At 59.3% G+C, this 15,137-nt stretch overlaps 1 protein-coding gene across 1 annotated transcript in view; it reads left to right on the top strand.

Moving 5' to 3' along the window:
- ATG16L2 (autophagy related 16 like 2) overlaps nucleotides 1-10,602 on the top strand; it is a 55,643-nt gene extending 45,041 nt beyond the window's left edge. Inside the window, exons 17-18 of the mRNA XM_075919626.2 lie at nucleotides 5,364-5,465; nucleotides 7,600-10,602. Coding sequence (XP_075775741.2) covers nucleotides 5,364-5,465; nucleotides 7,600-7,687 — 190 coding nt within the window. The 3' untranslated portion in view covers nucleotides 7,688-10,602. The remainder of the gene's footprint in view (nucleotides 1-5,363; nucleotides 5,466-7,599) is intronic.
- The last annotated feature ends 4,535 nt before the right edge of the window (nucleotides 10,603-15,137 follow it).

Below are 15,137 nucleotides of genomic sequence, written 5' to 3'. Positions count from 1 at the left end.
CCTTTCCCCCGCCGGGCTGTGTCCGTCGGGGCCTGATCCCCTGTGCATTCCCTGGAGCCTTTCCCCCGCCGGGCTGTGTCCGTCGGGGCCTGATCCCCTGTGCATTCCCTGGAGCCTTTCCCCTGCCGGGCTGTGTCCGTCTGGGCCCGATCCCGTGAGCATTCCCTGGAGCCTTTCCCCCGCCGGGCTGTGTCCGTCTGGGCCCGATCCCGTGTGCATTCCCTGGAGCCTTTCCCCCGCCGGGCTGTGTCCGTCTGGGCCCGATCCCCTGTGCATTCCCTGGAGCCTTTCCCCCGCCGGGCTGTGTCCGTCGGGGCCCGATCCCGTGTGCATTCCCTGGAGCCTTTCCCCCGCCGGGCTGTGTCCGTCTGGGCCCGATCCCGTGTGCATTCCCTGGAGCCTTTCCCCTGCTGGGCTGTGTCCGTCGGGGCCCGATCCCCTGTGCATTCCCTGGAGCCTTTCCCCCGCCAGGCTGTGTCCGTCTGGGCCCGATCCTCTGTGCATTCCCTGGAGCCTTTCCCCCGCCGGGCTGTGTCCGTCTGGGCCCGATCCCCTGTGCATTCCCTGGATCCTTTCCCCCGCCGGGCTGTGTCTGTCTGGGCCCGATCCCCTGTGCATTCCCTGGATCCTTTCCCCCGCCGGGCTGTGTCCGTCTGGGCCCGATCCCCTGTGCATTCCCTGGATCCTTTCCCCGCCGGGCTGTGTCCGTCTGGGCCCGATCCCCTGTGCATTCCCTGGATCCTTTCCCCCGCCGGGCTGTGTCTGTCTGGGCCCGATCCCCTGTGCATTCCCTGGATCCTTTCCCCGCCGGGCTGTGTCCGTCTGGGCCCGATCCCCTGTGCATTCCCTGGATCCTTTCCCCCGCCGGGCTGTGTCTGTCTGGGCCCGATCCCGTGTGCATTCCCTGGAGCCTTTCCCCCGCCGGGCTGTGTCCATCGGGGCCCGATCCCCTGTACATTCCCTGGAGCCTTTTCCCCACTGGGCTGTGTCCGTCTGGGCCCGATCCCGTGTGCATTCCCTGAATCCTTTCCCCTGCCGGGCTGTGTCCGTCTGGGCCCGATCCCGTGTGCATTCCCTGGAGCCTTTCCCCCGCCGGGCTGTGTCCGTCGGGGCCTGATCCCCTGTGCATTCCCTGGAGCCTTTCCCCCGCCGGGCTGTGTCCGTCGGGGCCTGATCCCCTGTGCATTCCCTGGAGCCTTTCCCCTGCCGGGCTGTGTCCGTCTGGGCCCGATCCCGTGAGCATTCCCTGGAGCCTTTCCCCCGCCGGGCTGTGTCCGTCTGGGCCCGATCCCGTGTGCATTCCCTGGAGCCTTTCCCCCGCCGGGCTGTGTCCGTCGGGGCCCGATCCCCTGTGCATTCCCTGGAGCCTTTCCCCCGCCGGGCTGTGTCCGTCTGGGCCCGATCCCGTGTGCATTCCCTGGAGCCTTTCCCCCGCCAGGCTGTGTCCGTCTGGGCCCGATCCCGTGTGCATTCCCTGGAGCCTTTCCCCCGCCGGGCTGTGTCCGTCTGGGCCCGATCCCCTGTGCATTCCCTGGAGCCTTTCCCCCGCCGGGCTGTGTCCGTCTGGGCCCGATCCCCTGTGCATTCCCTGGATCCTTTCCCCGCCGGGCTGTGTCCGTCTGGGCCCGATCCCCTGTGCATTCCCTGGATCCTTTCCCCCGCCGGGCTGTGTCTGTCTGGGCCCGATCCCGTGTGCATTCCCTGGAGCCTTTCCCCCGCCGGGCTGTGTCCATCGGGGCCCGATCCCCTGTACATTCCCTGGAGCCTTTTCCCCACTGGGCTGTGTCCGTCTGGGCCCGATCCCGTGTGCATTCCCTGAATCCTTTCCCCTGCCGGGCTGTGTCCGTCTGGGTCCGATCCCGTGTGCATTCCCTGGAGCCTTTCCCCTGCCGGGCTGTGTCTGTCTGGGTCCGATCCCGTGTGCATTCCCTGGAGCCTTTCCCCTGCCGGGCTGTGTCTGTCTGGGCCCGATCCCGTGTGCATTCCCTGGATCCTTTCCCCTGCTGGGCTGTGTCCGTCTGGGCCTGATCCCGTGTGCATTCCTTGGATCCTTTACCCCCCACTATGCAGTGGCTGGGCCCAATCCTGTAAATATGCACGATCTTTGCCCCCCCCCCCCCCCGCCCAAGCCGCGCCAGTGTGTTCCCTGCCCTCAAGTTCAGAGCCCCTGTAGGATGCTGAAGCTAGTGTCCCACGTGGCCGCTGCTCACTGAGCGGTGCTGGCTGTGTAGGGGGAGGGTTGAAGGTGTCAGTCCTGGCCTCAGACCCCCCCCCCCCAGTGGTATGGGGGTTGGGTAGCAGGAGGGTTCTGATGCCTCCAGGCAAAGTGCCCAGTGCCAGGCTGTCTGGGGCGAGGATGTTAAATCAGCCAGCTCCTGCCTCTCGTCCCCTCCCCAGTCCTGCAGCAGTGTCTGCGCTCGCTCAGGGTACGTCTACACTACAGCGCTAGTTCGAACTAACTTAGTTCGAATTAGTTAATTCGAACTAAGCTAGTTCGAACTAACGCATCTAGAACTAAAAACTAGTTCGAACTAGCATTTTGCTAGTTCGAACTAGTAAGTCCACATTGAGTGGACTCTGAACAGGGCTTAAGGATGGCCGGAAGCAGTGCCGGCAGGGCATAAAAGGAGGACTTAGAGCATGGAGATGCTGTCTCAGGCTAGCCGAGGGCTGCGCTTAAAGGGTCCCGACCCCCACCCCGGACACACAGTTCTCAGGGGTGCCCCGCTTGCAAAGAAGTTCTGGCTTGGAGTGCCCTGAGTGCCCACACTGGGCACATCACACCACTCGGCCATCAGCCCGGCTGCACTTGCCGCAGGCTGCCATCTGGGGAGAGGGAGTAATTGGGGGGCTGCAGGAGAGCTTCCACCCCCAGAAGCCCGCAGAGCCAGCCCAGTCCTCCCCATCGGGGGCTCGTACCCCATTCCTCCCTCACCTCCTTCCACTTACCCTTCCCTAGCCCCCCTTCTTATTGATGTACAAAATAAAGATAACGTTTCTTCCAACATTGACTCTGTCTTTATTGAACAAAACTGGGGGAGACTGGGAAAAGGAGGTGGGAGAGGGGAAGAGAAAGGCTGGGAGAGGGGAGGGCAACTAACATGATCAGGGGTTGGGAACAGGTCCCAGATGAAGAAAGGCTACAGAGACTGGGACTGTTCAGCTTAGAAAAGAGGAGACAGAGGGGGGACAGGATAGAGGTCTCTAAAAGCAGGGGTTGGGTGGAGAGGGTGCATTCAGAAAAGTTCTTCCTGAGTTCCCATAAAGAAGGACTAGAGGACACCAAAGGAAAGGAATGGATAGCAGGCTTGAAACTAGTAAGAGAAAGTTGTTCTTGACAAAGCAAATAGTTAACCTGTGGAACTCCTTGCTGCAGGAGGCTGTGAAGGCTACAACTAGAACAGAGTTTAAAGGGAAGTGAGATAAAGTGATGGAGGTTGGGTCCATGGAGTCCTATTAGCCAGAGGGTAGGAATGGTGTCCCTGCCCAAAGTTTGTGGAAGGCTGGAGAGGGATGGCACGAGACAAATGGCTTGGTCATTGTCTTCGGTCCATCCCCTCCAGAGTCCCTAGGGTTGGCCGCTGTTGGCAGACAGGCTACTGGGCTAGATGGACCTTTGGTCTGACCCAGGACGGCCATTGTAAGCTCAGGGCTCAGTGTCGGGGGTCTCAGTGGACCCCCTTGATTTTCATGCACACCTGGTCCTGGGTGGCCAGGCTGGCAGCTCTCCTGCCCTAGACGGCCACTTTCCTGTGCCTAGTGCGGAGATCGTGGACGAGGTCCACGATGTCCGCACTAGCCCAGGAAGGTGCCCGCCTCTTGCGGTCCAGGGCAAGCTCCCGGGAGCCGCCAGCCTGGTCCCGGCAAGAGGTGGTGGGCTGGGGGGCATCGGGTGGGTGGCTCTGTGCCGTGCCAGGTGCAGGGTCTGCTAGCTGGGTGCTGGCAGGCTTGCACCTGGCACGGGCACCGTAGCCAGCCCGTGCCCCTTTAAGGGGTCCGGGGCCGGGAGGGGGGCATAGAGTTTCCCTGGTGTTGGCCAGAGTGGCCACCAGGGAAACCTGGGGAGGGCTAGCCTCCCACTAGTTCGAACTAAAGGGCTACACAGCCCTTAGTTCGAACTAGCTAGTTCGAACTAGGCGTTAGTCCTCGTAAAATGAGGTTTACCTAGTTCGAACTAAGCGCTCCGCTAGTTCGATTCAAATTCGAACTAGCGGAGCGCTAGTGTAGCACCTATTAAAGTTAGTTCGAACTAACGTCCGTTAGTTCGAACTAACTTTGTAGTGTAGACATACCCTCAGCGACTCCATTGCGCTCTCTAGGTAGACAGCTTCTGCCTGTGGCTGTAGCTTGTCTCCTGCCCTTGAGACAGTGGCTGCTCTCCCCAGCACGTGGATCTGCCTCCAGCTGGGGCCAGTGCACAGGGCTCAGAGGAAGGCAGAACTGCTCCAGGGTGCATCTGGTCAAATTGGACAAAGCTGGACATGGAGGTGGAGGGGGAAGTTTGTGAGATTTTTGTTTTGCTGGCGCCCGTGGATGGTCAATGAACAGCCTGGAACATGGGCTGCAGCTCCTTTTATTCTGCCCTGGGCTTTGCTGTGGCCAGTAGAGACTATGAAACTCTCCAACAGCAACCTCCTGCAGCAGGGAGTTCCACAGATTTGCTGAACTCTCTAGACCAGTGGTGGGCAAAAGGGACTCTGCAGGCCGGATCCCGTCCACCAAGCCAGTTGATCCGGCCTGGGGAGGCCCTGCTGCTCTTCCTGCCCCCAGATCAATCAGGGCCTGGGAGGGTAAGCATGCAAAGTTACCTCCTGCCCTAGCCCCGCCCTGCAAGGAGTGTGCAGTGCTTAGAAGCCCCATGCACTACTGACAAAGAGGGAGGAAACTTCACGCACTCCCCCCACCCTCAAGCCCTGGATGCAGCAGGGGGGAGCACGCAAAGTCTCCTCCCACTGCCAGGGGCAGGGGTGCCTACCGAGGTTCTCTCTGGGGGGTAAAGGCTTTGCATACTCCCCCACCCCTGGACCAATCAGGGTCTGTGGGTGAGGAAGCATGGAAGTGTTCTGGCCCCGCCCCTTCTGCCTGAGGCCCCGCCCCTTCTGCCTGAGGCCCCGCCCCTTCTGCCTGAGGCCCCGCCCCTTCTGCCTGAGGCCCCACCCCTTCCAGGGTGGCCTAGGGCCACTTCAAAAATTTCTGAAGTGGCCCCCAGTCAAAGATGACTGCCCAGCCCGCCTCTAGACTCAATGTACTTGGGTTCTGTGCCTCACTGGACTGGAGTCCCTATGTCATGTGCTAGTATCAAGCAGCAGAGGCATCTCTGCATATTGAACTCACCCTCTGTTCTGTTCCTTGTCCCCCCATAGCCCTGACAAGAGTTACGCCCTGGTGGGTTCCTCCAACGGCTCCCTCTACCTCTGGAACATGGAGAGCGGGAAGCTGGAAACAGTCCTGTCCGGGGAGCACAGGTGAGTGCCGCTGGCCTTAGGGCAGGTCGCTGTCCCGAAGTTAGTTCTCTGAAAACGTCGACGCAGTGCGCAGCAGTGGTCAAAAAGGCAAATAGGATGCTAGGAATTATTAAGAAAGGGATAGAAAATAAGACCCAGAATATCTTACTGCCCCTGTATAAAACTATGGTACGCCCACATCTTGAATACTGTGTACAGATGTGGTCTCCTCACCTCAAAAAAGATATTTTGGCCTTGGAAAGGATTCAGAAAAGGGCAACTAAAATGATTAGGGGTTTGGAACGGGTCCCATATGAGGAGAGGTTTAAGCGACTGGGACTTTTCAGCTTAGAAAAGAGGAAACTGAGGGGGGATATGATAGAGGTCTATAAAAGCATGAGTGGTGTGGAGAGGGTGCATAAAGAAAAGTTATTTATTAATTCCCATAATAGAAGAACTAGAGGACACCAAATGAAGTTAATGGGTAGCAGGTTTAAAACTAATAAAAGAAAGTTCTTCACACAGCGTGTAGTCAACCTGTGGAACTCCTTGCCAGAGGAGGCTGTGAAGGCTAGGACTATAATAGAGTTTAAAGAGAAGCTAGATAATTTCATGGAGGTTAGGTCCATAAAAGGCTATTAGCCAGGGGATAAAATGGTGTCCTTGGCCTCTGTTTGTCAGAGGCTGAAGAGGGATGGCAGGAGACAAATCACTTGATCATTGTCTTCGGTCCACCCTCTCTGGGGCACCTGGTGTTGGCCACTGTCGGCAGACAGGATACTGGGCTAGAAGGACCTTTGGTCTGACCCAGTACGGCCGTTCTTATGTTCTTATGAGTGCGTTAAACCAGGATCCTGGAGATGGGCGGCCCCAGAGGGTCCGATCAGGAGGGAGGGATGCCGACTCCGGCTGCTCCTTGGGGAAGGAACGCAGAGTGCAGGACAGGCTCCCATGACACAGAGGATCAAAGGGAGGCGGAGGGGGGCTGGCCAGGGGAAGAGGCTTTAAAGAAAGGCCTGTCTAGGGCACCCTGGAAGTTCCTGGCAGGGCCACATTTTGGGGGAAAGGTGGGTGGAGCCTGCTGCAACCCCAGCCCAGCCAGAGCCCGAGAACATCGGGGCGCAGGGCTAAAGCACAGCAAGGGGGGGGTGTGGATGTTTGCACCATAGCGTGATGGGGTCCTGGCAGCCCCGGGGATCCCCCTCTCCCTGCCACGGCCCTGTCCCACAGGCCCCCCATCTTCATCTCCTTTCCACGGGTCCTTGGGGGGAGTGGAGAAGGGGGAGAGTGCAGGACCAGAGTCAGGCTGCGCTGCGTGATCCTCCCCATACCTGCATTCTTCATCCCCCACCCCAAGGCTAGGGCAGGGGCTGTGCTTGGATCCAGAGGGGTGGCCTCGCAGATGCAGGCGCTGAAGGATTGAGCTTGTGCCGCTACCTCCCAGGTAGGACAGGGCGACCCAAAGGTTAAGGGAGGTGACTGGGGCCAGGACGCCATTGCTTCTGTCCCCTCTGCTTCCACCAACTCAATATGTGATCGCTGCGTGCCTCAGTTTCCCCCCTGCATGATACTGTTCCTCACAGGGTATTTTAAGATACGCAGTAACTAGCACTTCGAGAACACTTTTCAGTCAGAGATCTCTAAGCACTTTATGAAGTACGTCAGAGTCATAGATGGGGAAACTGAGGCATGGGAGGTGAGCTGACTTGCCTGAGGTTACCCAGCAGGCTAGTGACAGAGCCAGGGCCAAAACCCCAGACTCCCCCACCCCACTCAGGTGCGCTAGACACTAGGCCACGCTGCCTCCATGGTACTCTGGGCAGATCTTCAGCTGGGATAAATCGGGGGAGCTGTGCTGGTTTACACCATTCACAGTGCTGCCCCCTCCATTGGCTGTCATATTATCCACCTCATTCCTGGGGTAACTGCCCCTCTGTCACTGATGGAGTGAATACAGGACTGGGAGCCAGGAACTCCTGAGATCTGCTCCAACCCAGGCCCTCCATGGCTTTAGCCAAGCCACTTACCTGCCTGCTGCCTCAGTTTCCCCAGTGGGATAACACCCCAGTACTGCTGGAGAGCCCTAGATGGAAAGGGCAGATCCTTAGGAGCAGCCTGTTAATTCTCCTTGCCTGTGCCCTTGTCCCCCATCCAGGGCCTCCGTGAATGCCGTGGCGTGGTGCTTCTCGGGCCAGTACGTGGTGAGCGTGGACCAGGGGAGGAAGGTGGTGCTGTGGAGATAGCGCTCAGCATGCAGCCGGACTGGGGAGGAGGAATCCAGCCCCTTCTTGACCTGCAGCCCTGCCCGGCCCCTTCCGCTACCGTTCAGCTCCCCAGGCGGACGGATGCAGACGGGTGCTGCTGTCCAGAGCCTCTGCCTCCTCTAGCAACTCCGCCCCCCACAAGCAGAGCCCGTCGGGGGACGTTCTGTCAAAGGGAGATTGTCGACAAAGGGCAGGTTTCTGGGTCCCGGCAGGAGCAGGAAGCTGCCGGCCCAGCGTCCACAGGAGCGGCCTGCCCTGCCGAGAAGGATGCTGTGTCAAGCAGGAGGAGCAGCCTGACTTGGTCGCGGGACGTGCCGTAGAGGGAGGAGCGGCGTGTGCCTGGCATTTCACCCGGAGGCGGGGGTGCTAAGCTCAGCCACACTTCTGGGCTGGGCTCAGTGCAGTGCACACCTCCCCCCCTCCTGCAAACGGTCGCCTGGACGTGGGCGGGAGGACTCGCCGTTTCCAAGCCTGTGCGTGAGTGGCCAGGCTGCCTGGAACCTGGGCTGCGGGGCTGAGGCCGGGCCTCAGGGCCGTGCTAGCGCGTCCGCCCTGCCCAACGCAGCCCGTCTGACTCGGATCTGCCGCCTGAGCTGTTTCCACAGGACTGAGGCTCTCGCCTGCCCCCGGTAGGGCCTACGACCTGAGTGCTGGCCAAGTCCAGCCAGACTCCCGTGTGTGGACGGAACTGGGGTTTGCCTGGGCTTAGCGGGAACTGCGACCGTGCCCAGGGGCTCCTAGGCCGGGTCGGTAGGGTCTGTCCCGGCACCAATAATAAACCCTGACCAATCTGTGCCTCCCACGGGCGCCTAAGGTGAACTCTGACTGAGTGAGTGAGTGCGGGGGGGAACCTGGAGCCAATGCAATCTGTGGCCAGGATGCCACTAACTGCAGGGAGGGGCTGCCCCTTTGGATGCCAGGGACCGTCCTGGCGTGGGCTGGGCCTGTGACAAAGCTGTGACTGGCATGGACGGCGGGTGAAGACCTAGCTGCCGAAGGCAAGTCCAAGCCCCACCCCTTCTGCCCAAAGCCACGCCTCTTCCCCGAGCCACGCCCCTTCAACAACACCTCTCCCCTCCCCCGCATCCAAGTCCCGCCCAACCCCAGCTGAGGACCGGGCTGCCACGGCACAGCCCGAGCCCTTCTTGGCCACCGTGGAGCCGGGCTGCTGCCCTGCGGTTCCAGCGCCTCCTGGGCAGGGTAGGCAGCTTTGCCTACACTGCACCACGCATGGTGGCTGGGCAGATGTAGTTGGGGTTGGCCCTGCTTGGAGCAGGGGGTTGGACTCGCTGCCCCCAAATTCCTTTGTCCCACTTTGAAATTCCTACTGGCTGAATCTACCTGACTTAGGTACGGTTAACCCCTTCGTTCCCAGGCTGCTGGCTAACACCATGATCATGACAGAAGGCATCAGATATGGGGCTCAGCCTGCCCCTCCACCAATGGTGGAGTAGGGCTGGAGGTCCGATGCCCTGCTTGCAGCCAGCCTGCTCTGCCATGCGAGCTGGTTGTTGCCGCAGACACGTAGAGTAATCTTTGAGTGTTTGCCTGCTGGGGCGTGGGGACTGCCCCGCGTCTGTGCGCGCGCACCTGGCTCACGGTGGGTAGGACTCAGCCACACAGCCCCCTGCTCAGGCCTTGTCCCTTAGGCCATTGGAGGACTCACCCCAACTATCCTCAGCAGCTGCTTTATCCTCCCTACCTTCAGCTGGTGCCTGCTCCGCCCCCGGGGAAGCTGGTGGGGGCTGTCCAGCTGCTCCTGAGATGGGCAGGACTTGAACCCATCACCCCCTGGCTGTGGACGCTGATGCCTTAGCTTTTAGGACCTCTCCCTATCTTGAGCCACTGTCTTTATCTTCCTACCTGCGGCAGCTGCCCGCTCCAGCTGCAGGAGAGACCCCTGCTGGGAGTGCGGGGCATGCATGCTCATCAGGCTCACGGGATGAGATGCCCCTGCCCGGGCGGCAGGTCGTTCCATGGCCATACAGCTGGGCGGGCAGTGCATGGCCTGGTGGAACACACACGCCGCAGGCTGCACCAGGCAGGACACCACCAATCCTGCTGCTGAACGTGCCCCACAGCGTGAATCCTTGGGGGAGGGGGGGGGCGGGTCCTGTGGATACAGCTTTCATAGTCTGGGCATTTAGGCTGTTTCTGTTCCCCAGGCGCGGACTCTCCTTGTGCCCAGCCCCTGTAGCAGAGGCCCGCAGTGCCACAGTCCTATCACACAGAGAGGAGTTACTCCCGCTTCTCCGAGGGGGGTCTAGTGCTCCTCAAAAGCCCTAGTTTTAGATTGGGCATAGTGAGAACGCAGCTGTCCCCCACCAATGCCCCCCAGGCCTGGCCTGGAGAGATCAGATCTCCCCGCCCTGCCGTGTGCGGGTTAGGTGCTGCGCTCCACTCCAGAGGCAGCTGCATTTTGACGGTGCCACCCATCCAATGCTTTGAGAGCTTTTGTGTGGAAGGAGCCATCGAAATCCAAGGGCTTGCTAGTAGAAGCCAGGTTTGCGAAAGAGGCTCGGGGGTGAGGGGGTCATTCATGAATCCTCTTCCCCAGTTCAAATGTCGGGCTGCACCATAAAGGTCTGTATGGGCAGAGATAAAGGGCGTGATGCTGACCGTCCCCTAGTCAGGTGAACGCCCAGGGTCTGACAGTTTGGCCCATACAAATTGCAGGCACAAAATGGTGAGCGCTTGGCACTTGTGCTGGGCACTGGCGCACTGTTTGTGAATTACTCTGTGTCAACAATGCGATTGCTAGCATCTTGCATTAGAGATGTGAATGGTTAACCCATTAACTGGTAAGCATCACCCTTAACCAGTAACGGCCCCATTTAATCGGCTAAACTTAACATTGAACCAGTTAACAAATTAAACCGGATTTTACATCCCTATCTTGCATGCTGGTGATCCTTTGGGCTGCTTGCTTTGCAACTAGAAAGTGGGGATGCTGCTGCTACAATGAATTGTGCCTGACTGCCCTCTACTGAAGAGAATCCGGAATCCCCAACTGTGTGTCATAGTCCCTATAGTGCAGTGGTCACCAACCGGTCGATGGCGGCACCCCGAGGAGTTGATTGCTGCAGGTGGCTGGAGCATGGCACAACCTCGGTGGGCTGAACACCATGGCCAGGTGGGCTGGAGCAAAGAGGGGCAGCCGCCCTCTTTGTTAACTTGCCGGCTGAGGGTGGGGGAAAGAGGTACTCCTGCGCACGTGTGCATCCCCGGCTCTTGTCTCCTGCTCCAGGAGGGGGTGGGGCTGGGCCTGTGCCACAGAGCCAGGGCTGGGCGGCCAGCACACATGCACGTTGGGGAACAGGCTACGCCGCGCTGTTCCCCGTGGGCTGTGTGTGGGGTCAGGGAGCCCCTTCCCCACCACCTGCTGCACCCGGCCAGACTGGAGCCAGCCCCAGCCTAGGAACCTCTACCTGCAGGCAACGGGCTGGGCCGGGTAGGGAAGAGACTGGCCCCCCTCCCCCCAGCGCTACTCCCTGGAGGCAGCAAATCCCACCATTGCTGCCCTGCCGGTGAGTGTGCTGGGGGCACAGGGATGTAGGGATAAAGGGAGGGGGGTGAAGGAGGATGCAGGGGCAGGCTGGGAGGGGTCGGGTTGCACTTAGGGGCAGGGGGCGATGCAGGGGGATCAGGCTGCGGGGGCAGGATGGGAGGGCTCGGGTTGCACTGAGGGGCAGTGGGCGATGCAGGGGATCAGGCTGCAGGGGCAGGATGGGAGGGGTCGGGTTGCACTGAGGGGCAGGGGGCGATGCAGAGGATCAGGCTGCAGGGGCAGGCTGGGAGGGGTCGGGTTGCACTGAGGGGCAGGGGGCGATGCAGGGGATCAGGCTGCAGGGGCAGGATGGGAGGGGTCGGGTTGCACTGAGGGGCAGGGGGCGATGCAGGGGATCAGGCTGCAGGGGCAGGATGGGAGGGGTCAGGGGTTGCACTGAGGGGCAGGGGGCGATGCAGGGGATCAGGCTGTGGGGGCAGGCTGGGAGGGGTCGGGTTGCACTGAGGGGCATGGGGCGATGCAGGGGATCAGGCTGCGGGGGCAGGCTGGGAGAGGTCGGGTTGCACTGAGGGGCAGGGGGCGATGCAGGGGATCAGGCTGTGGGGGCAGGATGGGAGGGGTCAGGAGTTGCACTGAGGGGCAGGGGGCGATGCAGGGGATCAGGCTGCAGGGGCAGGATGGGAGGGGTCAGGGGTTGCACTGAGGGGCAGGGGGCGATGCAGGGGATCAGGCTGTGGGGGCAGGATGGGAGGGGTCAGGGGTTGCACTGAGGGGCGGGGGCGATGCAGGGGATCAGGCTGGGAGGGATCATGGGGCTAAGTGGAGTGAGGCTGGTGCAGAGAGAAGATGTGGGGGGATACAATTCATATTTTACTTTACTTAAAATAAAGTTCAATAAACTAACATGCGAGAGTTAAAACATAATTTCATAATTTAAATTAAACCGTTCTCCCCAGCTGCAGCCCTAGCAAAATGGCTCGGATGTAATTATATAATTAACGGTGAGTTTCCATTAGCAACCGGCAGTCTGTGGAAAGGTTTGGGGGGGGCGGGGCCTCAGGAAAGGGGTGGGGTCTCGGGGAAGGGATGGGGTAGATCTTGGCTTGCCCTGACATTTAAAACATCATCTTGGGTGTAAAAAGGTTGGAGACCACTGCCTCGGTGTTAGTGGAGGGTCTCCTTAGCTCATCCAGTGGGGCGGGGGGGCTTGGCTGTCAGAACAGGATAGAAATTGCATCCTGGCGCTCTCTGTGTTTGTTCTGAGTAGTTGTGTGCAGCATATTGACACCCAGGCATTCCTACATGCCCTGTGGGTTTCTTACCACATTTACCTGCCTTCTCTGTAGGTCTGCTCCAGTGCTCTGTGGGTGGGACCGGGAGCCACAAATTCCTGAGCCCTCACCGCAGCTCTGACACTGGCTTTGGAAGTCAGAATGTGCCTCAGTTTCCCTCTCGGAGTATTGGGATAGTGCTCATGCTGTCCTATCTTGGAGGGCTGCGGAGAGAGCTTTATGAGAAGCACGAAGGGTGTCTGAAACCAAGGGAAGTACACTGGCGTGTGGGCCTGGCCTTGGTGGGGCCCATACCCAGCATGCAATGCTGCAGCACACTTGCCCTCCAGCTGGAAGACTGCTCATTGGCTAGAGGGTCCCAGAGCAGAGATCCTCTCCAGCTGGGTCTGCCAAGAGGCACCAGAATCTGCAGTGGAATTAACTCCTGAGTGGTCTCTCCATCCAGCCGCCAGCTCATGACCAGCGTGTGGCAATCACAGGTGAGTTGCAAGAGGCAGTGCCAAGGCTGGGGAAGCCTGTAGGACAGGCCCAACTCGGCCCTGGACAAGCCACTGCCAGTCTTTGTGCCTCAGTTTTCCTGGCTGTAAAATGGGTGTAATCCCCCCTCCCCCCAGCAAGGTTGATGGGCAACTTAATTTAGTAACCTCTTGATTGGCCCTTCACAGCCATGTGATCAGCATAGCACCTGGTCATCCCGCTCTGTGTGAAGCTCGGCTGGGTTGCAGCAGGCACCCCCGACCTGCCTGCATGCTGCATTGTATTCCCAGCGCTCCCCACGCCGGAGGCTCGCAGTGGGGAAGGAACATTGCCGCTCTTGGAGTGGGGCCAGCAGCGCAGGGTCAGGGCAGGCAGGACGCAGGCCCCTTCGGACTGACAGGCAGCCTCTGCCACTAATTCCCTTCCTCTGGACAGCGCCAGAGGCATGGGGGGAGGATTAGCCAGCGAGCCGGCTTGCTTCCAGGCCTCCTGGGTTAGCGGAGGCTGCTTGCCAACAGGGGCAGGCTGGGGGGAGCGCGCAGTGTTCTTGCTCACATAGAGAAGCGGAGGGGCGTTGGCTTTTTGGAGAGTCGGCAGAGCCGGGTTTCACCGACTCCTGACCTTCCGTCCTTGTGGAGAGAGCCAGGGAGCAGGAAAATTGCCGCGGGGAGGGAGAGTTTCAAAGAAAATGAACCTGCTCATTATATTACACTTTCTTCTGCTCCAGCCCCCTACTGCCTCCCTGTGGGGCTGGAGAAGCAAAATCTACTAGCCTGGGCCCCACTAGGCTCTGGTGTGTGAGGGGAGTATGGGGAGTGTCGTTCTTCTCAGTCAGGGGCCACCTCACTGAGGGCTTGTTTTGGTTTCAAAACAACCGATTTTTCTGTGGGTCAGCAGCCCCCGACCCAAAAAAGGTTCCCTACCCCTGGAAAAACTAGAGGGAGAGCCTTTTCATCCCTAGAGAGGCGGGTGAGGGGGTGCAAAGAGCTGGAGAGCAGATCAAGAGCGATCCTACATCCGTATCTTGAAACCAGGGCCGGCTTAGGCCGATTCCCCCGATTCCCCCGCGCCTAAAAGGGCCCTGCGCCCTAAAGCCAGACGTGTGCCGGGCGCCCTGGTGGGACTCTGCCCTATAGCTGCAGATTTAAAGGGGCTTTGAGTTGTTTCTTTGTGTGCTGGGTTGTGGGGGTTTTTTTTTTTTTTTTTTGCACTCAACCAAATATTTTGGTTCGAATTGGGCCCCTCACTTCCCAAAGCTGGTGAGTGACGATACTTTCTCCCTAGAGTTCCTTGTCCAGAGGCTGAAGAAAGTGATTTTTTTAAAGTTATTATCACGTAATTGGGGGCTCGAAGTTCGACTCATTCGGAGCCAGCATAAAGAGGAAGAGGCTACAGCAGACACCACTTAGCCGCTGAGCCCGGAGAAGAGTCCCAGCAGAAGGAAAGTGATAGAGATGTAGCCGTGTTAGTCTGGGGTAGCTGAAGCAAAATGCAGGACAATGTAGCACTTTAAAGACTAACAAGATGGTTTATTGCTGCCTGCGGAGCTGTCGGGGCCTCGAATGCTGCCGCTTTTCTGCCGTGTGTGCAGTGCTGGCACCCAGAGCCAGGCTCTGCGTGGCACAGGCATTAGGTGAACATCACAGGCCTGATGCCAGATCCCAAGCCAGGGAGAAACCTGAGTGATTTTGTCTTCATGAAATGCAACTAAGCTCTGTTAGTTACTGACGTGTTGATTGCCGCAGCCCCGTCCAACGTGCATCCCAGTGCAAGCACCAGCGAGACCCCCATTCCCTCCTCCGCCCGTGGAGTTAATTCAACTCTTTCAGCAGCAGGAGCTATGTCCACAAAAATTTGTCCAGCAGCCTTGGCACATCTCCCCCGCTCTGAGCAATGTAGCTAGGTGGAGCTCAGTTTGAAGCCAAGCCGAGGCCTGAGCCCTACCTAAGCACTTGTGATTTCACAGAAGGATGTGCATGAAAACATGACGTTTTCCAAGTTCTTCCGTCTGGCACAACGTCTCAGACGCTGCCTCACAGCATCCCTCCGAAGAGCTCACGCTGGGACCGATGTTTTCCCTTAACCTACACACACAAATACCAAATTGCAGTTCCTGTGGCACGCTCTTTGCCAGCTAATGGTCCAGACGGCA

The sequence above is a fragment of the Pelodiscus sinensis genome, chromosome 1 (assembly GCF_052426305.1).
Source record: "Pelodiscus sinensis isolate ZL-2025 chromosome 1, ASM5242630v1, whole genome shotgun sequence".
Taxonomy (NCBI): Eukaryota; Metazoa; Chordata; order Testudines; family Trionychidae; genus Pelodiscus; species Pelodiscus sinensis.
Note: the sequence above shows the minus strand (reverse complement) of the source record. Positions and strands in the feature narration are given on the sequence as shown.